Below are 24441 nucleotides of genomic sequence, written 5' to 3'. Positions count from 1 at the left end.
ATCTCTTCTCAAATTAAATCTAAAGGCTCAAATTTTAGTGTGCAGTATACCTTACCGATACGACGATCCCGAACTCAATGATGATATCTTCTACTCCAATCACTTACTTTCAAAAACATTGAGTGAATGTAGTGGTGACCTCAGACTTTGCTACGTTGATATCAATAATCTTTTCAATAGATCTCATTTCACAAAACACGGCCTTCATCTGAATCGACGAGGTAAAGTGATGCTTGCAAATAATTTTATGAAGTTTGCAGGGATCAGCGGAGATCGGAGAACCAGCAGGAGTGGATGCAGCCCATGTTTCTGACTCATTGGAATACTCTAGGATTGGTCCCCATCATGACACGCCCTTACCAATGCACAAGTTAACAGCTGATGTGAACTCAACAGAAATTGAACAGCAACTTCGGAGTTCAATTCAGAACTGCAGTGACAATGTTGTGGAAAGTTTGTCTTCTGATATGTCTTACAATAGTCTTAATTTAAGTTTTTTAGGATTCGCGAAAATCTAAATGCAATGTCTGAGACCAAGTCTGCGCCTAATCAACAAAACAAACAGATTCATTTTAATCTAATGCATTGGAACACACAGGGAATCACACAGGGAACACACAGGGATGAAATTAATTTATTCATTGACACATTAACAATTAGGCCACATATAATCTGTCTGACAGAACAATGGGCTAATGATAGTAATTTATTTCTATTGCATGAGTTTCATAATTTCAAACTTATTTCATATTATTGTGGACCTGAAAAAATAAGAGGAGTTTCTTGCATCCTTGCTAGGAATGATTTAAATTTCGTATCAATAAAAGATTTTGAAAAATTCAATCTTGAACAATCTTTCGAATGTTGCAGTGCAAAAATTACTGGAGATTTGAACCTCATAATCATAAACGTCTATAGATCACCTAAAAATTCCAAACTATCATTGAATCTATTTTTTGAACATCTAAATGGTGTGCTGGATTTATGCTCTAGAAAATTCCCAAGATACAAATGTGTATTAACTGGAGATTTTAACATCGATATGCTTAGAGAAACATCACATTGTTCAAGGTTGAGTGGTTTGCTTGACTCCTATGGTCTGTCTCTCCATTTTACAAATGCAACTAGGCTTGCGTATAATTCCCAGACATGCATTGATAATATAGCTTCAGGCACGGAAATTGATAAAAGGAGATGTAAAAATGTAATAATTGATAACTGTCTATCTGATCATACAGTTCAGTTCTCAAAAGAAGCATTAATATCTTCTAGATCATTCAAATCTAACTTTAACATTTCAAATAAATCTACAAAAGCTATAAGAATATTTTCTAAACATGATATTTCCAAATTCAAGCTTCTCCTGAATCAAGAAAAATGGTCTGACTTGTTTATTATGCGTCATACAACATTAGATTCAAATTCTCTTTATAGGAGATTCACTCATATAATATTGTCCTACTTTGAGGAATCATTCCCTAAAAGGTATAAACCAATAAAAAGTCGCACACAGGAATCTAAAGGATGGATCACAGCAGGCATACGCATATCGTGTGCAAGGGCTAGAGAGTTGCATAGTCAAGCTAGAACAAATCAAAATCCTGGCTTTCTTCTTTATTTGAAAAATTACAAGAAACTACTAAATAGATGTATTAGAGCTGCTAAAATTAATTATAATAGCAACAGAATAAAAAATGCATCCAATAAAACCAAAATGGCTTGGAAGATCGTTCGGGAGGAAACATGTGTTAAAAATGACAATGGATGTTTAACAGAAACATTTTCTAACAAAAGCATAGAGGATATCTTGAACTCATTCAACGAATATTTTATTGATATATGTAACACTCTTAATCTCAGTCCAGACATTCACAAGGCCCTAAACTACTGTAATAAATCTCCTAAATCGAATAATTTTCTCATATCTTTCCACCCAGTTACAGAAAGGGAAGTAGTTGACTTAATAAATAATATAAAATTATCAAAGACACCTGGCTGGGATGAATTTCCACCTTTCTTGCTTAAAACTTGTGTAATGTCTCTAGCAAAGCCAATGGTGCTTTTGATAAATTCCTCATTTAGAAATGGTGTGTTCCCGGAATTTCTGAAATATTAAACTGTGATCCCTGTATTAAAAACAGGAGAACCAAGTAATCTGAATAATTATAGGCCTATTGCAATCTTGACAGCTTTCTCCAAGATTTATGAAATGGCGGTGGCTTCCAGATTGATTAGATATATGGACACGAATAATCTACTCCATGCAGATCAATTTGAGTTCCGTAAGGGCAGAAACACAACCGGGGCTATATATGAGTTCATTTCATGTCTTTCATTGGCCGTTGATGGATCGCAGTGGGCCGCAGGCATCTACTGTGATCTGTCGAAGGCCGTTGACTGTGACAATCATTCTATTCTTTTGGAGAAGCTGCGCTACTATGGAATAGTTGGAACAGCTCATAAATGGTTCAGCTCTTACCTGAAGGATAGGCAACAATGTATAAAAGATAGAACATCCTCCAAATCCTCTGCTTTTTTGAATATACCTAGTGGGGTGCCACAGGGATCGATCCTGGGACCTCTGCTATTCATTATATACGTCAATGACCTCCCAACATCAGTCTCCCATTCAAGGTTAATAATTTTTGCGGATGATACTACAGCTTTAGTAACAGATAAAAATCAAACAAATAATATAAAAAATGACCTTGATACCATGTCCTGCTGGCTCAAAGCAAATGGACTTTACCTTAATTATAATAAGACTTTTTTAATGGAGTTTAGCTACAGATCAACAGACAACAGAATTCCATTTTCATTAACTGACAGCAAACTGAAACTAGCGAAATCAATAAAATTCTTGGGAGTTACAATAGATGAGCATTTGACTTGGAAGGAACACATACAGAGTCTCACCTCCAAGTTGAACCGTGCATACTTTATGATTCTAAAACTGTCTCATTCGGTGGACAGAAACACCCTCATCACAGTATATATTATGCCTATGTCTATTCCCATCTATGCTATAGAAATATCTTCTGGGGTAATTCAACAGACAGTTCTAAGGTATTTTTAGTGCAAAAAAAGATTATTAGAGTGATTTTCGGGTTGAGACAAAGAGACTCATGCAAGTCTGTTTTTCAAAATTCTCAAATTCTCACCTTGCCTGCAATCTACATTTATCAGTTATTAATTTTCATCAAGAGTAATATCAATAAATTTCAATTTTGCACAGAGAGACATAATTACTCCATACGCAATCAAATGCTGATTTTGCTGTTGTATCCAGTCCATAGACCTGCGACATATGAGAAGAATCCCTCCTATTCAGGATTAAGATTATATAATAAATTACCTGAGACCATTCGAAAAATCGAATCTCTAAAGCTCTTCAAGAAATCTGTGAAAAGAATCTTAGTTGATAAAGCGTACTACTCGGTGGCAGAATTCAATTAACCATAAACTCTGCACTCAATGACACAAATTAAAATTATCACATTTGCTCTATTTTTGGGACTAAGAATAATGATAGACCTAATATAGGATGCACTTTGTTATATAATTTTTTATACACTGTTACTGTTTATTTTACCTGTTAGAAATCTTACTTAGTTCTAAGGATGCAATTATTTGACAAATCACCTATCAAGTGGGAGTATTCCCAATATTATGATGTAATGTGATGAAATAATAAATAAATAAATATAATGCCATTATCAAGTTTGACTTGCCGAAACATGTCGTGACTAAATAATTTTGAAAAGGGTAACTTACTCAGATTTTTATTTTTATTCAAAAGTAGCCCTGAAGAAAAAAGACAAACATAAAGAGAAATGCTAAACTGTCGACTTAAATCTTAGACCTCACTTCGCTCAGTCAACATATTATCATAGAGAAACATTAGCATAAGTTTAAACTTACGCTATTGTTTCTCTATGACAGTATTTTCTCTCGACCTTTCTCTGCTTTTAACTCGGGCTGACCTGTTGCCAGTATTTCTTGAAAGAGATTAGCTTTTGATGTTTGCATTTTTAATAGACCGACCCCAACAGCCATTAGTCATTTCCGATTGTCCGATAGGACAGGACACAATTCACTGTGATGGACAGAGGAGGCTGTGGTTTATAATTGCGCGAGGTCTACTATTCCCAGAACTACTAGCATTATAGCTTCTAGTGAAGCAATTTTTCTGACAATGGTATGAAATGAATATGTTCGAAATCCTCTCTCTGAATATGCATAAAAATATGCTAATTTCCATGACTTTGAAATTAGACCAGTTTCTGAAGTCAGCGGGCGGGGGGATTGGTTGTGAACAGTCTGAGCTTCATATCATGGCTACTAGTGAAGCAAATTTTTTGACAAAGGTATCAAACAAATGTCCTCGGTATGTGCTTCCTTAATATGCAGTTTAGAAAATATGTGCTACTGTCCGTGACTTTGAAATTGGAAGAGTTTCTGAAGTTAGCGGGCGGGGGGATTGGTGAACAATGTGAGCTTTATCATGGCTTCTAACGAAGCACTTATCCATTACCTACACATTAAGCTGAATGTCAATCGTTCTGTTCGTGCCCTGCCCTCAACCAGTTCCAAAACTTGAAATCCTGTAATTACGGGTTAATGTTACGTAAAATTTATATCACAAATTAAATATAAATTTGTTTTAATAATTAACATTTTAATTAATTGATTATTGGAAAAAATATACGTCTATAACCATCTTTGGTAAATTAAGAATCTTCATGCAAAATTTCAAGTTATTGAGCTCCGTACCTAGTTCAGACGTGATGGTGCATATCGTATTGATAAGATCCTCTTTCTGTCAGTGATTCCCTATAAATTTGTGTGCGATTTTTGACATCGTCAATAGTTAAATTTAGTTCCGATATGTCTTTTTATATTTCTACAAGCCAAGGAATTGTGGCTCTGTTTCCCTATAAATTTGTGTGCGATTTTTGACATCGTCAATAGTTAAATTTAGTTCCGATATGTATTTTTATATTTCTACGAGCCAAGGAATTGTGGCTCTGTCTGTTTTCGCACTCATGAATTTTCCAATAAGTCTTAACAATCGAATCGCTGGGGTTCTAAAAATATGTCCAAAGAAAGAAATTCTCTTTTTGCGCATTGCGTCAGTTATTGGTTCTATTTCTCTATAAATCTGTTCTCTTGGAAGGAGTCTGAACTGGTTGTCAACTACATGTTTTTTATTTATGGAGGTTTCTTTAATTCCATTTCCATCAATATTGAAAAGAGTTTCACTGCAATACATTGCTTGCCATCTTAGAACTGTCTTGCAGTGTTTCAGTTTTGTATGAATGGAAAGATTTTTTCTCTCATGTCCCTAGTTACATTCTGTCCCCTGGAAAGATTTGAAATTCTGGCCTTCCATGCGGCCTTCTTACCAAGATTATATGTGATCATCTCTCCTAGATATTTAAAACTGCCTACAATATCAATAAAACTTCCGTTAATCAAATCAAAATCAATAATATTCAAGTTGCCACTCGCCCTGTTTCCAATTAGGATGTTTCCATGTTTCAAGTTTCGCTGGTTTACGCATCAAATATGTGCATTTGGAGATGAATTCATGGTTTCAGCAAATTTCTACAAGTCTTTCTTATTAGTTTTCTTTTGTGCTGGCCATTTTCCAATATATCTCTAAATTTATTTTCTCTATTTTCTCCCTAACTGAGCATTAAAATCATCTAGTAGAATTGTTTTGTGATTTTTAGGAATGCCGTCAATAGTTTGGTCGAGTTCGCTCCATTAATCTTCGGTTTCTTGTCTGGAGGCTAATTTTGAATTTTTATCGTTGGTTGGGGCGTTTACGTTGATTAGTGTGTAAAGCTTGTTTGAAGCTCTAATAGTCAAAAGCGCCAATCTAGAATTTACTGCCCTGAAATCTATGATAGCACCTGCAATTTTTTAGATCAATTATGAACCCTGTTCCAAACTGTGGCATATCTCGCATTACCTTTCTTCCAGGAATCCCCTTGTAAATTCTGAATCCTTATGTTTCCATTGGGCATTGATCTGTGTTTCGCATTTCTTGTAGGGCACAAATCAGTATTTTCTGTTTTGTTCCTTTTTAAAAAAAGGTAGTATAGATATCACGCTGTGAACAACTTTGAACTTTCTCTTTTATCCTAGGAATTCCAGGTTTTATGAAACAGATTATAGTTGAAAATCGTCCATGATCGCTGAGCTTTTAGAAAATAAAAATGAACGTTATAAGTTGAACAATGAAGTAAAACTAAATTTACTAAAAATAGGATATTATATCATAGAATTGAATGGTAGTTCTATATACATTTCTTTAATAAACATCCAAAAAACCCTTTTATGGACACTCTCAATCACTTACATTACTTAGGTACTAACCAAATCAGAATAGAAAATTTTAAGAAGATAAAATCGAAACGTTTTTTTCCTGATTATGATAATTGGAGCACATGAGGGAGTTTTCTTCAAACATAATAATTCTATTTAAAGTCTTAGTTGAGGTTTTTCAGAAACAATGACTGATGTTCAAAAAATTAAAAATGTACAAATATATTTTTGCTAAGCTATTATTTCAAATTATTGTTGGTGACGAAGTTCAAAATTATAACGATAATATTTCAACAGATGAGTAGAATGATCCTCTAGTCTATTAAATTAATTATCCCTATAAGATGTTATGATAAGAATTTGTCTGATTTCGAATTTTTTGTTGAAATGGATAGCCGGCCGGTAACACTTATTACAAGTCGTGCATATTTTTCTTGGGTAAATTATCTATAGAGCGGTGTGAGCGGTTAATAATAAGTTATTCATAATGAATATTGGAAAAAACATCAATGAACAAATACTGTAAGGTTACTTCCTTAGTTCTTCAAAGTAAATTATTGTTCCATGTACATTAAACACTTAATCTATACTTCTATTCTTTCAGAATCAACATGGTTGTGAAGCACAACCTATATTAAGAAAATATTCATGTAATAATAATGTCGAAGATAGTTTGAAATCGCACTTATTCATATACGATTAAGTCGAAAGTTATATCTTGAAAATAAATGATATAGAATCTTGACTAAGATTATTTAAGATCGATAATAATTTATTCAGATCTACTTCAAAGACAAGCACATAAAACATCATCATTGTATTATAACAACTAGTTATAATATATTATATTACCATATTTTCGTTCAATACTACTAATTCCACATTACAAGTGTATCCAAAACCAATAGTTATTCAATTTAATTTGACTGAAATATATATTTCAGTAGGATATAAAATACAATATATTTATATTCTCTCAGTTAACGTGATTAATTATACAAACTTAGGTAACAAACTCGTTCATTTTTATGCTTATTTCATTTTTCAATTTTATATTTTCGGGAAATTGAATAAAATAATACATCCTAAGGACAAAAAATAAAGGATATTTCCTATTTAGGAAATTTACTGTAGGCTATTCATAAGCTGAAAGCCCATAAGCTATTTTAAATGAATAATCATTATTATTAAACGAAAATCCAAATTTCCATCTGTAGAATAATAATAATTTTTAATAAGTGTTTATTTCCATATATTATTTATTTATTTCATTCCACAATCACAATATCAAATTAATGATTGAGAGAGAATCAACAGGAATAGACCCAAAACTGTTCCTCTCCCTAATTTTGATAAAAATAGCTTATGGTTTAATTATGGATCATATGATTTAAATTTCAATTCATTTCCAACGTTATCTTTATTTGGATAATTATCTTTATTTTTATTATTATTAACTTTGAAGTTAATATTTAGGGTTTTCACTGGATGTTATTACTTTTGACATCTGAAAAATTTATGAACCAAATTACTAGTTCTTTTAAAGTACTCAATTATTACTTTTGTCGACTGCAAATCAAGTTATTAGAAAACCAGCAAGAAATGTCAATGAGAAACTACTAAAACTGTTGAAAATTAAACTAATCTCCTTGGTAGCTAGATTTGAAATGAACAAGTTTGTTAACTTTTACCAATACTATTTTGTAGGACATAATCTAAAATTAAAAATAAAACTATTAATATTAAAGCTTCATAACATATTATATATATTCTTCAAGTCTATTTTTATGACCTGACGACGAGTAGTGTTTGAATTATTAACCTAACTTACGGACAGTAACTAAAATATTAATAAAATCAAAATCCAATATCAGAAGAAAATCACAGATTGGTTATGAGAAGCGTGGGATATCATTGTAGGTGACGAGGAGCGTAATTACATCACACAAATCAATGAATAAATTGATGCACATATAAGACCATTTCCTTTAATCCAAGTAACTCAACCGATCTAGTTCTTGCTAGATTAATGGAATATAATGTGTGCATTGTTTACTTATCAATAAGGTCTACATAAGTCATAATTTTTTACCCAAATGCTTCCTGTAACATCAATATATTAACTGAACAAATATTTGTGATCCATCATTCAAAGTAATTTGTCGACTTCTATACAGTTTTATTTCTGGTTTTTATAATAATATTCATGTTCGTCTTACTCTCAATTTTTTCAATTTTCACATTATGCATTTATTTATTGGAAATATTTATAGAAACGAACGAGCTATCGCAGGTTTGCACAAAAAATGCCACGTGGAAAATTGAAGAGTGAACAAACTTGTTTGAGTTTAGTTTACTTTATCCAGGTCAATGAACATCTATGGTAGGTCAATGAGGTTTATTGGCATCTATGATTGATTACTTTGATTGAAACTTGAACCAAGTTTTATTTCAAAAAGATTAAACTTTTTATAATTCTTACTTAGTGCACACCGACGACCCTCGACCCTTCTACATCCTAAGTTTTAAATTACGATTTATACTGACCTACATTGATAATCAGTTATCTATATGCTAAGTACTACGATTGCCAGGTTCCAGCAATAGAATTAACGCTTTCAAGTTTTGCATTTCGTCATTGAATGATGACTCATTGCTTCAAAAAACAAGTCATCAATAATAACGATTCCAGAAGGAGTTTTACTCCTGAAAGGCGAGTATCACTGAGCGTCAATTATTGTTTTGGAACAGGAAAAAAATTTCGCCAGTAGCTGGACTGACACTTCAACTGTTCCACCAATAGGGGACCAGAAGTTGACTGTAGAATCAACTCACGCGGTCTCTGGTGGCGAAATTTTCCCCAAAAAAGTTCATATCTTCTACATGAAAGCGTTACCGTTCGTGCTCATGTCAAAAAAAATTCAAACAAATTCATTCAAAATAGGATTATTTACAAATTCAAAATTGGGCGCTTAGCCTCTATCATCTGATCTTCACACAATTATCTTCTACACGAAAGCGCTAGTGTTCGAACTTCTGAACCCCTATCACAGAATAGGTATACTGTGCCCCTATACCGTTGCATCTCAGATTAGCTTCAACAACTTTATTGTCGATTTTCAGAATGCAGATCTTCAACTGTATCGAGATTTACGAGAGGTTATCTCTAAAGTAAAGACCGTTGGGAAATTTCTCGCCGTGAGGTTGGCTAACCTGTGTCGGCTGAATCCAGTCTCGTAATATACACACTGCATTGTTGTCTGCCATTTGTCGCGTTGTTCTATCTTTATTTACGTTTCAGTTATAGCGTTTAGAAATGAATGAGACAATTGATGTTGCCGCCGATTGTGAAATTCGTGGAGTGATACGTTTTTTAAACCATCAAAACGTTAAACCGGTCGAAATTCATAGGCAGTTGGTTACTGTGTACGGTGAAAATGTAATGAATGAAAGAAACGTTCGAAAATGGTGTGAAAGGTTTAGAAATAAGAGAGTTAACGTGCATGATGAAGAACGTTCCGGGAGGCCCTCAATAATCAACGAGGACTTGTTGAAAAAGGTCGATGAAGAAATCAAAAACAATCGTCGCGTGACAATATCTGAATTGACCCGTATTTTCCCTGGTGTTTCAAGAGCTGTTATTGGTCGCATTGTGCATGACCATTTAGGCTTCAGAAAAGTTTGTGCACGTTGGGTGCCGTACGCGTTATCGGAACGTCACAAACAAATCCGAATGGGATCTGCTTTGGAATTCCTAATGCGCTACAAAGAAAATGGTGATGAATTCCTTAATTCAATAGTTACAGGCGATGAAACCTGGATTTCTAATTACACGCCAGAAAGAAAACGGCAGTCATGTGAATGGCGTCATCCTCAGTCACCAACGAAACCAAAAAAGATTAAGCCACTGCCGTTTGGAAGGAAATTGATGGCCACGGTATTTTGGGATCGATTTGGCAGTCAATCAATATGACTTTACGCCACGCGGAACGACTGTAAATGCAGAATATTACTGTGAAACACTCTTCAAGTTACGGCGTGCCATTCAGAATCGCCACCGCGGACGACTTACCGACGGCATCATACTGTTGCATGATAATGCTCGCCCACATGTGGCTGGTAAGACGCTCGATTTACTGGACAGATTTGGATGGGAAATTTTCAGTCACCCACCATACAGTCCAGATTTAGCACCTTCAGATTACCATTTGTTTGGCAAATTGAAAGAATTTTTGGGAGGTAAGCAATTCGCGGGTGATGACGAACTTAAAGATGCCGTGAATCGATGGCTAAATGAACTGGCGGCAGAAGAATACGACGAGGGTATATTAAAGCTGGTGAATCGCTATGACAAATGTCTCAATTCATATGGCGACTATGTAGAGCACTAATGTAAGTTGTGTATTTCATTCTGTATCACTTTGTTTGAACATATTTTTTTAATATTTTTTTTACAACAAAACGGTCTTTACTTTAGAGATAACCCTCGTATTATAGTACGATCAATGTCAAAAAATCAGCATTAACTAACTTAAATGAAGCATGTTATTCTCGACTACCACAAGGTAGTTGGTTGTCAATAACTCAAACAGAACAATGCTGTCTTGAATGATTGAGCTTGTCTGTAAATCTTTTATTTTTACGCTATAGTTTCTGGTGGCCAGTGTCACCAGTTTTTATCATGTGATTCTTCATTAATATACATTTAGCATACATGTGTCTAAATATAAATTGATGGAAAGTGACGTAATGAAAGCACTGGCAGCCAGTAACGTTCTATCTCTAAATTCTCTATTGATAAACCGCTTTAGAGTAAATGTCGTTATTTCAATAGTTCAACTAATGCTGAATTCTCGAATTAAATCTGTTAATCGCAATATAATATATAGTAGGTAGACATAGTATTAATGTATTGAGATGGCAATCGAACTATAGCACATTAAACTTGTCTCTGCATGTTGGAGATAGCATACCGGCCAGGGGGAGCATTCGAAGGCTGAGGAATACCTGCTGAACTGTAGACTAGTCTGCTACCTGACGGAGCCTCACTTACGTAAACACTCTGTAAACAAACATAAACTATTTGAAAATATGTTTCAAGTCTCCAATTGTTATTGAGTTGTACATAACATAAAATTTGGGTAGGTCAAAATAAAATCACAATGAATCTGAACCTAAAAATTGAATATATGTCACCTACCTATGTTTTTACCTGGATTGTATATGTATATGAATAAATAAATAAACACTTTAACAATATCAATTATGAAAATTGATAAATTCATTGAAGAACTCTTCAAATTTAAATTCTATTATTTAATTAAAATATTTCTTGAGCCCAGAGTTTTGGAAAGGAATATGAATATAATTCTAATATACACATGTAAGAGTAGATACAGCATTGTGCTGTGAGAAAAAATACTGTAATGGGAAAAAGACAAAGAATCTAAAGGATATTTGACTGATGATTGAATCAATGTTGAATAAATAAATAGTTTTGTTATTCGTGTATTTTTGCAAACCAAATATGGTTTTCATAGTGATAATAAAAACAAATATATTTTCTTATAATAACATGTATAAGGCTATGTAATTTCCTGTGAATTTATTGCTTTAAAAAACGCACTGATTTGTAAATAGTGATTGGATAATGGATCTGATTTATTTTATTATAAAGAAAAGATAGCATTTATGCTAAATTTTCACTATGTTTTTATTTGAACATTTTATTAAAATGTTCTGGTATATAACACAACACGATTCAAGTAGAAACCGTATACTGAATACTGAAACTTCCTAGTGACCACAGAATGGGGTTTTTAACTTATGTGGTCACTATTTCAATCAAAAATACACTTGATTTTTTTAATCAGGGCTGCCACTTTTTACAATCAATAATACATAGGTTATTAAATAAGTAAAAGTAGACAAGATATGAAAGCAATATTCAATTGAAAGGAATTACTGACATGTTGCACTTGATTGGGAGCCGATGAAATAGGATGCGGAGCCGAGGAAGGAGGCCTGATTGGGTATCCGGAGGTGATGCCGCCCGTTTTGGCACCCTGAAAAACGTCAGTTTTAGTTAATAGTCATATATTTGTATTCGCTTCAACTATTCTAACAATATTTCAATTGATAAATATTATTTTTTGTATTATTAAACCATCAAGGTAACAATATTATTGAGATTCGGAAAAGATAACACTATCCACATTCCACAAGGATGTTGAGCAACACGAAAATGTACATCATCATTCCATATTTTCAATATCAAAATCATCCCATTGAGTAAGAAATAAATGTATTATTATATTCAATTTAATATAGAATAGAATGACTGCCTTTATTTTTGACCTGGGAGGGCGAAGTTAGGGCGCAGTCGGCCCTCTATTACACTTAACCCTCAAATTTCATATATTGATATATATATATATATATATATATATATATATATATATATATATATATATATAAATATAATTATAAAAACTGTTTGAATTTTTTATGGTTATTTTAATTCCTAGTTTTGATTTTGTTAAGTTGACTAGTGTATTTTTTGTGGCAGCACACTTTAAATAATACAATTTCTTGTAGAAAATCCGTTTGAATCCATGTGAAATGTTATGAATTTCCGATAATATAAATTGGTAAACATTAGTGTACCCATGGAAACCCAGATTACTGGCAAACAAAAAGTATCATGTATAGTGCTTAGTAGAACTGAGGAAGAATAACAATCATTTATGATACACTAATTTAGTTCATGATACGTCAATAATTTTAATGTATATTATAAAACCATCCACAATGAATTGTTTAGAATTTGAATAGAACACAAAGAAGTACCTTTATATTTTGAAAGCCATGATATAGATTTGTTTAAATTTTTCGAAATAACTGACCTGAGGAGGTTGTTGGATTGGAATACTACCGCCATGAAGGGACACGTGAGTTGCTGGACGGATTGGAGCCACAGAGTAGTATTTATCTTCAGGGTAGCCAGGCTTGTTATGATCAATTGGTCCATGCATGTAGGCTGGAAAATGGACGAATTTATTAAGATGACAACGTTTAAATTGAAAAAAATACCACTCAGAAATATAAAAATGAAAAGTATTATGAAGATTTGTTCATTAATGAGTGAAATATCGTAGTAGATGGCTCAGTCACCTGAATAGGTTTGGCTGGAGGACGCTGTTCTGTCGATAAGTCAAGAACAGATTGCAAGAATGACAAAGCACATTGATTTCTACTACTCGCCACGCCTCTACCTTTTGGAACAGAAGGTCCGGCATAAAAACCTGACGATTTTTGAGGGATGGTAATTAAAGTGTGTTTCGTACAATTAAAACATGTTAAATATCAATTAAATTTATCAATTATCATTATCATGTTAAATATACAATTAAAGATCAAATTTTTCAATTTACATTGAATCACATAGATTACTCACAAAGTTTTTTTATTTGAAGATTATGTCATCCAAATGTTTTCTGTTACTTTTCACACACTCACATAACCTAATTCTGAAATTTCCATTGCTCGCTCAATCATCACTATTGTGGAATTGCTTCAATTTATCGTTGAATGGCTTTCTTTAGTTCTGCAGATTATTGGCTGCTCAATAACAGTAATTTTGTTTATTCGAGAACCCCGACAAATGAAAATGTGCTTCGTCACTTGAAAGAATAACGGCATCCTGTTGGACATTTCGAGAATGATCTCGCAAGCGGCTTTACGATGTGCCCAATCATTTGCTTCAAGTTGCTGCACTAACATTATATTATACGGATGGAATTTCAAGTCGGAATGAAGAATTCGTCGTACACTTCGATCAGAAATGACTAGCACAACAGCATGTTTCGCTGCTGAACGTTGTGGAGACCGTGTAACAGCTACTCGTACCGCGCTATGTTTTCAGGCGTTCTCACAGTCCGTTTTCGTCAGGGGGTGGAAGCGGACCCATCACTCTTGCAGAGAGCTTGAAGCCGGTTCGGCGCCATCTTGCGATAGGAAAAACAGGCGCTAGATTCAAATTGAGCCTTCTCTTATAGCACTGCAGTAGTAGTTTGTAGTTATTCGGAGAGAAGACTATACCAAATACGATGCAGCCTAATTGATATTATACATGGTATTGTCTTTGACTTTGATTTTACAAAAATGAATTACGAGCATCGATAATGATGATAATAAATAAACTGAACACTGAATACTGAATACTGATAAAAGTAGGGTATCAGTAACAGTAAAAACCACCAGTAATTTCAACCTCCAAGTAGGCTACAATGGCCTCTATATAATACAAACATATAAAATTACAACTATATTATTTTTGTAAAGGTATATATTTATATAAAGATTATTTGGATGCATATTTAAGTATAATAATAATGAAATGTTTGGTCGCACCTTAAGTCAAAATTTTGGGACTGAAGTTCACTTTACTTGCCCAGTTAATTGTCTTAAAATTTCTAGTTGTTCAGAAATGGAACAAAATTCATAAAACTATTATCAGAATAAAATAGCAATTCGATAACAACAATAAATTTGAAGCGGGTGACCTACATCAAAGTTTAGTGTAAATATGGTTGGTGGCTTGTCACATTTTTGGTAAATTCTTCAATCACTCCTACAGTTGACATTATTATTCAAATTGATGAATATAAAACATTGTTTCTTCATACAAAAAATTTTTTCAAGAATCTCTAGCTTACTATTTCAAAGAGAAATCATTCACTTTTTTATAGTAAACAAGTAAGGTTAAATGCAATGAACATGATAAAACTAATAATTTTTCGATACACGATTAGTACACCCATATGCAGCGCATAAAGATACCATGATTGAAATTTTAGAAATCGTAAATAAATCATTGAAAATCAGCAAAAAATAAGCTTTCCTCCATAAGAGCATGTACTTTCCTACCTACCAGAAGATGGCTGCCGTCCAAAAAATGCGGCTTCCGGTGGGAGGGGTGGGGATCCACTCCTAATACTTTATCCTCCTTGGTTTTCGTCCTGTTAGTTTCGTTTTTGAAGCAGACGACGTGTTCCTAAAATTCTTTACCCACAACAAGATCATATTCCTACTGGGAACAGGCGCGTGTCGATTTAAAAAGAAATGTCTGCGAGATAAACGCTGTGTTAAAATAACATTTAAAAATTACACTATTTTTAAAATAAGCTTCAATCACGAACGTACGTTGTTCACTTGACCACGACATACTGGCTACTGAAATGGCAAGAATCGATGTACAACATTCCCGCCTTTTTAATGACAGTGGTGCCATCATAACAATTACTGCAAAATCGTCAGATTAATATGCCGGTCTCTGTGTTACTGTGACTGAACTCTCTATTCTGAGAAATTGTAAAATTAAGCTGGTTCTTGTTTTAGGGTGATTTAACAGCTTGAGAAACATAGCATTGAATACAGCACTAGAGTCGAGTGATGACATTCGTCATGTCCGGTTTTTTTAAATTTGGGTTTGGTTTCTAAGACTCTTATTAAATTTAATAGAACTTCAAATCTGAATTAATCTATGGGTTTATTAGATAGAAATAGTCGTAGAAATCGGGCCTTGGAATATTAATACTGATAGCAGAACATCGAAGAAATGTTCCAGAAGCATAATCTAAACACAGCGAATCAGGGTGTCTAGTTGGTCGTTCACGCAAATCCAACTGTTTCTTGAATTCTATGATTTAGTTTATTGTGGAATAGTAAACACTCTGTCAATTATTAATCTTTGTTATCTATCTTTGTAAGATTGTATAATCTTTCCTGTACATCGAATTTCAGAAATGAGCATATTTCTGACAAAACCAATATTGGTATCATATTTTTGTGAATGGTTATATTTCTACCACATATAATTTTGATCCTTACACCAACAATCTCTAGTAAACCGCAACAGTTTCCTGCAGTATGGTACTTTTGAAACAATGTTTACTATCTGAAATTCTTTATTTATACACTATTTAGGTTATTGACAAAAATAATTTATTCTTCTTCACTAATTTATTAAGTTTTCATTTCAGGTTTAAAATACCTCATCTGAAGGGTGCACTTGACTGGATCAAACCATGGAGAAAAGATAGCTTAAGAAGATATCCCATGGTATAGGTAGTTAATGTTCCAAATATCAAGCCGATTACTGACCACTGCCACTACTGTCTATTATTACTGTTTTGGTCGAGTGAGAGTGTAAAAATGAAACAGTATGAGAGACTACCAACGTCACATAGCTTCATCAAAAATAACTAACCACTAGGACTATAAGCTTGAGTTGACATTGAAAATTGGAGCATAGACGCCCTATAACGTGGGATATCTTATTGTGCTATCTTTACTCTATGATCAAACTTAGTTGTATATTAGACAAAGATGTTCTTCTATTATTAAGAAGATAAAGAGATGTATAATGAAAATACCTTGACTGATGGGCGCTCTCGACTGGGTCATGTAGACGGTTGGGTGCTTGGCAGAAGGGGGCGGCGGCTGAGGCGGAGGCGGCTGGCTATCCTGGGGCGGTGGAGGCGGTTCGGCCCTCACCTGCGACTGAGGCGGAGGCGGTGGGCCACCTGATGAGGAGGGGGGTGGTGGAGGCGGCTGCGCATGCGCAAACTGCCCCGCGTATGTGTAGATGGTCTGCACGGGGGCGGAGGGGGCGGGTGCCGCTGAAGCCGAATAGCTCAGTGTTGTTGAAGTCGGGTAGAATGGACCGTACTGGTTGTTTTCTGCGCCACAAACAAAGTGTCAACACCCAACTAACACATAAACAGCAATCGTTTCCTGTTCTAGTCTTACACAAGAGCTACAACATTGATTTTCGTATTAAATATATACAACCCTTTGAGCTGTGAGTGACTTCTCAGACCTTGACAAACTTTTTAATATGTATATAAGTGATTGGTTCACAGGCAAACCACTGTTGAAAATGCAATCGGGTTCCATGTGACATGAAAGCGCTCTAGTCATTCAATACATGAATAAACCTTACAACGAAATACAGTTGAAACAATTATTTTGTTTGTTAGATTTCTGTTTTTGTAAACATCTCTGATTGATTCCATTGAAACACCATTGATTCACGAATTCACGAGTTCAAGACCTATCAAAATATTTTTTTTTGGACTGGAAATTTTCAACTCTTATAAAGATTATCCACACAATTTTGAACAAAATAAAAGATGATTATTTATTTTTTGTTTTCTAGACATAAGAGATTGCATTATTTTACAACGCCAAATTTTCCCCGGTGCAAAGCACGGGTTACCTCCAAGTATAACAATTAGGATTTCCTACTTCTGTGTCCTTTCAGAACTGATGACAGCCATTCAATTAAAAACTAGCCCGATTCATATACTGCTTGTACCAAAAGGTCATAGGGCACGTTCAGAATTAATTTTTGTATGATAATATTTATGCCAATTGTGTAAAAAAGTTATAAATGGAGAAAACAAGAGGATGTTCACAGCGTATGACAGCAAGCCAGGCATTACGAATATTCCCAGTCATTCGCGAGCTTGCAATCTGTTTAGTTGATTTTTTTCAATTTTAATTTCCAATTAGAATATTCAAAACATATTACAAACTCTTTATAATATGACATATCATTAAAAATATAATTGAATAAACATAATTACTCATACATATACTTGGATAAAATTAAAATAAAATATAAAATCTAGGCATCAGTAGCAAAAAGAAAATCTTTGCCCGCTGGTGAGAGTTGCAAAACAGTAAAGAGAAACATAATATTTCGAAATAATGTAGAAAATTAAGGTTAAATTCAAATAATAATTACAATAGAAAACATTATAACATCAGAATCATAAAAAATCAAACAAATATTGTGCAGAGAAAAGACTATAAAACTATTTAGTTATGTACCACAATAATTACACTTATGTGAGAAGGTACAACAGGCTTATGCCCAAAACTGTCCCTTCTCAAATTTTTACTATAGTCAAATCAAAATGTAGGTCAAGCTACATTATGCTCATGCTTTATTATTGAAACAAATACCGACTACGTAACTACTACATTTGAACAGGTAACTCAGGATTGACAAAGTAGAATTGTAAGTAAGCATAAGCGCATTGCGTTGCATGGTGTTAAGTGAAAATCAAAACGTATTGAAAGAGAAGAGACAAAAGAAAGCAAAGAACGAGTTGGATCCCTCTCACTGAGTCAACTCAATTGAATCAGTTTGCAAACTCTATCGAAACAAAACTCCAGCTCTACGAATGACAATCCACTCTCTCAAAGCAGGGTCTGGCTGCATCGGTGAGAGTGGATAGGCCTATCATCTTGCACAAATCTGGGCTACTTCCTGCGCCCAAGCCATTCATTGACGGAGACGTAAGGAGAGTAATACACTTGATGTTGCTAAAAACTAATTATGATGGAATTAATGATGGATGCTTGCAAATACAAAAGCACATTAAGCGAACACAGACAGCAATGAATTGATCAGAAGTATATTTAGTTGAAAAAAACAAGAATGATTCAAGCATAAAATATGTAAGGAAAATTCTTGATACTGCAAAATAAACAGAGAAGAAAAAATGCAGGTATGATTAAGATTGAAGCATTGAGTCAGAGACAATCACACAAAACAAAAGACATCACTGTTAAAGGATTATATAAGAATTTTAGTGGAGGGAGAATTGTTATGGAAGATAGAGAAGCTTGTTGGGTTAAACTGCAAGGAAAGTAGAACATGTTAGAACAATAAGAGGCATAATTATAAATCAACTCACTGTTCCATAATACTGCTCTAACATACTCATGACCTCTTCTGTTATCTTCAGGAGGCGCTTCTGCGAGTAAAAAAGAATAATAATTATAAATAACAATGACATTTGTAACATCAGCCTGTATTGTTCTATTTTTACAGACAATAATAGTTCTATAAAACAAGTATTTACAAGTATTATCGAGGAAATTGTTTTATTATTAGAACAAATTATTGGACTATAAAAAAGTACTATCGAAGAAATGAATATTATATATTTCTTACAATAGATAGTTACATAGCTAATCTGGCTATTTCTTACTTCAATATAACAATATCCATTATTTGCATGTCTTACTAACAAAATGATTTATTTAAAATATAATTTTTCCATTCAGATTATGAAATTTGCACTCTGAACTATTTTATTTCATAAATTAATGTAGTATGCTTATGATAATATCAATTGTATTTGTCTTCACTTCAAGTCATAGTTTCCGTTGTTCAGGCTAAGTTCATTCACGAGATAATAATAAACTGAGGAGTTTACAATACGATGATTGTCATAAGTATTAACCATTGAACACATTTTGAATGATTTAGCCTTTACAAAAATAAATTCGGGTTACTATGATTGTTTTGATAAAAAAAACACGAGACAATTTTCCATGTTATTCTAAGAGACAATATTGTTATAGGCCTATTGTTTTTAGGAATTTTCTGGTTTTGAATTTGAGTTATATCATGATATTGATATGTGATAATAATATTGTTGAAGCTTACTCTGATAAGAAGATGAAGGAGGAGCCTGATTGGGTTTGTAGCCGTAGCTTGGATGATTGTAGCCAGTGGAAGGTGGGGGAGATGGACTGCAAGACCTTTTCAACGAGCCTCCAGACTGCCAACAAATTTAAGAACTCTAAAATATACTCTTTTCGCAATAGAGAGATACACTTATCACAACAAATAAAAAATTATAATAGATTATTCAATAAGTTAAATCTTCAGAGAATGACATTTTAACTATGGAAAAAATAATTTCTAGAACAATTTTTAATTTCTTGGAAATATTAGGCTGCCAACAGCCTATACAACCCAAGACCTACAGCAAATAATTATTTAACTTACAATACAAACATAGAAACCATTAAAATACAACTTATATAAATAAGCAGTAAAATCATTAATATAATTCCCGAACAGTATATTCAATGTGCGAAAATAACTGAAAAACTAAAATAGGTTATTAAAACCTGGATCAAAATGTAATTACTTCTTCTGTATATATGAGTTGTTTTCACAAGGTGTACTCTTCAAACATGTGTGCTTGCTTAATCTGCAATCCTTTGTAAATCATCTAGTACTACAAATCTTTTTTCACCACCTGTGTTGTGTATGTGTATGTGTAGTGTATGTGTATGTGATGTGTATGTGTATGTGTAGTGTATGTGTATGTGTTGTGTATGTGTATGTGTATGTGTAGTGTATGTGTATGTGTGTGTGTGTGTGGTGTGTGTGTGTGTGTGTGTGTGTGTGTGTGTGTGTGTGTGTGTGTGTGTGTGTGTGTGTGTGTGTGTGTGTGTGGTGTGTGTGTGTGTGTGTGTGTGTGTGTGTGTGTGTGTTGTGTGTGTGTGTGTGTGTGTGTGTGTGTGTGTGTGTGTGTGTGTGTGTGTGTGTGTGTGGTGTGTGTGTGTGTGAGAATAAATTGAATTGAATTTGTATAGCAACGATGAAACTCTTGAACTCCATTCTGTTGTGAGATGCATATGAGTAATTTTTGTATAATTTTGCATAGGCTATCTCTGCTATTTGAGTTCAGCAACGAATGTTTCATTTCATTGTTGGGGAATTTGCTTTCCCATATTGCGAAGTAAATATAGTCTGGAGACAATAATCACACAGGGACAACAGTGGAGTCTACAAGATCTGCCCATTAGTAGCGGGTACTGAAAATCCGTGTATTGTCCCGGTGAGAGGGGGTTTGACGCTGCTTAATTACCTGTATAATGGTTTTAGACACTAATAGCGGCTACTATTATCTATGCGTGCAAAGTGTTGTACAAATAAAATCCTTTGATATGGAATATCATATAGATTGGAGCATAACAAGATCAAAGTTGATATCAAATAAAAAATAGGTTATAACAGTGGCAGCTTGTGCCTTGAAAAATAGGTGCCTTGAAAAAGTGTTTTACATTATTAGGTCAATTTTCATTTTTTTATCGAATAATAATAATTTGAAAAATTAAAAACTATTTATTCAATTTGTGACGCAGAGTTTACGTAAGATAAAAGCTTAATCAAATAGTTTTTCCATTCTAAATTATTAGGCTAGTGTCAATACTTTCAATATCAGCAAAAAACTATAAAACTAATTTTGCTTTAAACAGACCCTTACGTAGCACGGTTTTTCTTCTAGTAATAGATAAAATAGATATATTTTATATTATTAACTAATATTAATTATATCGAACTTACAGCAGGCAGAAGATTATGAGGTGGCGGTACTTTATACAATTGTTGATTGCGGTTAGCGACTGGCATATTTTGCTGTAGGAACAGTTGATGATTCCCCAATGTGACATTATACATTTCCAGAACCTCACTGAAAAAATTTAAACGCTATTAAAATATATTCATGATAATTATAATGTATTTCTATACTAAAGACTTGACTCAGACTCTACTCACACTTGCGCGGAATATCCGCGACTCTAATCGAGCGATTTTAGTTGCTCTATTGTGAATAGAGCCAAACACTGCTACCACAGCAAATGGTTTTATTCAGGAATTCAGTTAACTAATAATCTAAATTTTCATTGAAAAAAAAAACTAATATGAATTAGTTTATTAACTAGTTTATTAGTTTATTAACTAGTCTAAAATTATACCTTCAAAACATAAAAGATAATAATTATTGATGAATTGAGATGTATCTAAAATAGTTGAACCTATTGTTTAAAAAAATGTTTGGAAATGTATTAAATACTTTTCCATCATTGATCTGTGAGTTATTACATACATTAAATCAAATTCAAAATTTCTAGTTTATTTATTTCTGGACTGAAAAGTGGACTCAGATCAATTCAAGTGGATAGCATAACCTATCATTTTTATTCATTCATAACTCTACCTTCATTGTATTATCATTCATCCCATTATCATTACCTAGGCTTAAAATACTTCTAGAAAGTCGCCTTTGTAGAATAATAAAAATAATTGATGACCCACATTAAAAAAATAGCTAAATGTTTTGTAATTTTGATGAACAAATTTAAAATTGAGCTAAAGAAATATTTTTTCATCTTTCAGTGTTGTGGTAGGTATCCATATTAAATAAAAACATTTCAATATTGTCAAAAACAATTTGTGATACTAGTAAATTCAGAGATTACAGTTTACTAGAGATTGATAATAATGTTACAACCAAAACTAGACAATTGAATTGTTAAAATAAATGAGTGGTTTTGACAATATCAAATCTTTCTCATTCAATATAGCCTAGTAGTATTGTTTTATTAAAACACAAACTTTCATTATGTGATATGCTCATTTTTGACGTGACAACGTCTTATAAATTGGTTTGCCGGGTGACACTTCAAGAAACTGCGTTACGTTCCCACGTTATGCGCTCACAATGAGAGCGAGTGAGAGCGTTCGTTTCGGTTCACGGTCGTCTGGAAAGAGCACGAATAGGAGCAGTGGCGAGCAACCAGCAGCGACCCGAAGCATTCACCTGGAGAGAGAGTGAAACGGAGCTGTCAACCTGTGCAGGCGCCGCAAGCAATCTCCTGCGACTGCGCCACTACTTGCGCCACGAATATGAAATTCAGTGCGAGATTCTTTGTATAAATAGATGTGTCAAATATAATTCTTTGTATAAATAAATGTTTTAAATTGTTACTATTACTTCATCCTTCTTCCTACTATACGAATGAATATTAACATTAAAATTATTTTACCACTCTAAGTCGTTGTCACGTAAAACTTTCGCCCGTATACCGACTTTACAGGCAACCAGACTTTTTACTGAGGAAGACTGCTCAAACCATAGGCTTGAGCATGAGTAATGGTAGAGACGCTTATTAGCCTACCATATTTAAGTAGAACTGTTTTCAAAATAATTTTATTCTTAAAAAAAAATCACAATACAGATTGTCAAAAATCACAATATATTTACATAAAAACTGGTTTAATATAATCATTTGCAGAACATACAATATAGTAACTATGAGAAGAAAAAATCCCTACAAAGGTTTAAAAAACCTGAGCGCAGGAATGAGTTGCTATGAATTCTTATAATCATAATACCAAAAAATGACTGGATGTTATGAACACACCATGGATATACAAAAATAATATTGAAATACACATAAGCGAAGAAAATCAGAATACTTCAGACAAAGGGAATATAAGGTAATATTGAGTTTACCAAATATTGAATAGTACATGAACTAGGCCTATTGGTTATAAGTTGATAATTATAAGTATAAGTATCTCCTATATAATAAGAGAGAGTAGGGTTGTGTTTGTTCGTTTGTTCGCATCAAAACATGTCAACTTGTGGATTGCATACCGGAAAAACGGGAATGATTTAGATCTCCAAATTTTGCACATAGATTCTAAAAATATCAATCTTGTGCACCTGGAAGCCCAAATTTCAATTTTCCTTGTGGAATTAATTTTCAAATTTCATTCATGCTACCGAACATGAAGTTCTATTTACGTCATTGGCTACATTGTCATTGTTGTAGCGCAGAGGTGTGTTTTTTATGAGGAGGTTATAATGCTGTTACAAGGCAAACATTTTCGAACGGAGGCGTGTAGCGTAATGGTAAAACGATCGCTTTCGGGGCGATGGTTCCTCGGTTCGAATCCCGATTCTTCCCATTTTTTTTTGTTCTTAATTTTTTCCCTCGAAACGTATTATTATCAATTATTTTTTGAAGGAATTTGCTTTCATTACACTTGAACTGGGATTTTATCAAATAATTATTTTTAATGTACAATTTTGCCACCAGTACAAATGAAATGGACATAGTCTTCATGCTGTAGGCCTATTATTGAATTTCATATGAAAAACATGAATAGATCACAATACAATAAATAATAATTTATATTATTCAGTAATAATGTACTATCAGACACAAATTCGCAGTGGAACGAATATTTTAGGTATTTTGTTTGGAATTGGGAAAACATAAGGCTGCCTGATTCAAATTGAGGAGGATCTAATCGATACTAAAATTTATTGATGTATTGAAAAAATCAATATGATTCTGTGAGGTTTTCAAGTACTATGTCTTCTTCAGTTATCTATACTATAATAAAGGAAAGAACTGGTTTAGAAACGTAAGGAATAG

General features: G+C 33.4%; 1 protein-coding gene across 2 annotated transcripts in view; it reads right to left on the bottom strand.

The window, feature by feature from the left end:
• Positions 1-6303: 6303 nt before the first annotated feature.
• Positions 6304-24441, bottom strand: part of LOC111059858 (leucine-rich repeat extensin-like protein 5) — a 31868-nt gene continuing 13730 nt past the window's right edge. Inside the window, exons 4-10 of one of the 2 annotated variants that reach the window (XM_022347480.2) lie at positions 21557-21683; positions 19862-19976; positions 19104-19163; positions 16770-17075; positions 13239-13372; positions 12303-12398; positions 6304-11395 (exon numbers count right to left, since the gene is read on the bottom strand). In XM_022347480.2, coding sequence (XP_022203172.1) covers positions 11273-11395; positions 12303-12398; positions 13239-13372; positions 16770-17075; positions 19104-19163; positions 19862-19976; positions 21557-21683 — 961 coding nt within the window. In that variant the 3' untranslated portion in view covers positions 6304-11272. The remainder of the gene's footprint in view (positions 11396-12302; positions 12399-13238; positions 13373-16769; positions 17076-19103; positions 19164-19861; positions 19977-21556; positions 21684-24441) is intronic. The other variant, XM_022347481.2, reaches the window with a different exon arrangement.

Source organism: Nilaparvata lugens, chromosome 4, assembly GCF_014356525.2.
Source record: "Nilaparvata lugens isolate BPH chromosome 4, ASM1435652v1, whole genome shotgun sequence".
NCBI lineage: Eukaryota > Metazoa > Arthropoda > Insecta > Hemiptera > Delphacidae > Nilaparvata > Nilaparvata lugens.
Note: the sequence above shows the minus strand (reverse complement) of the source record. Positions and strands in the feature narration are given on the sequence as shown.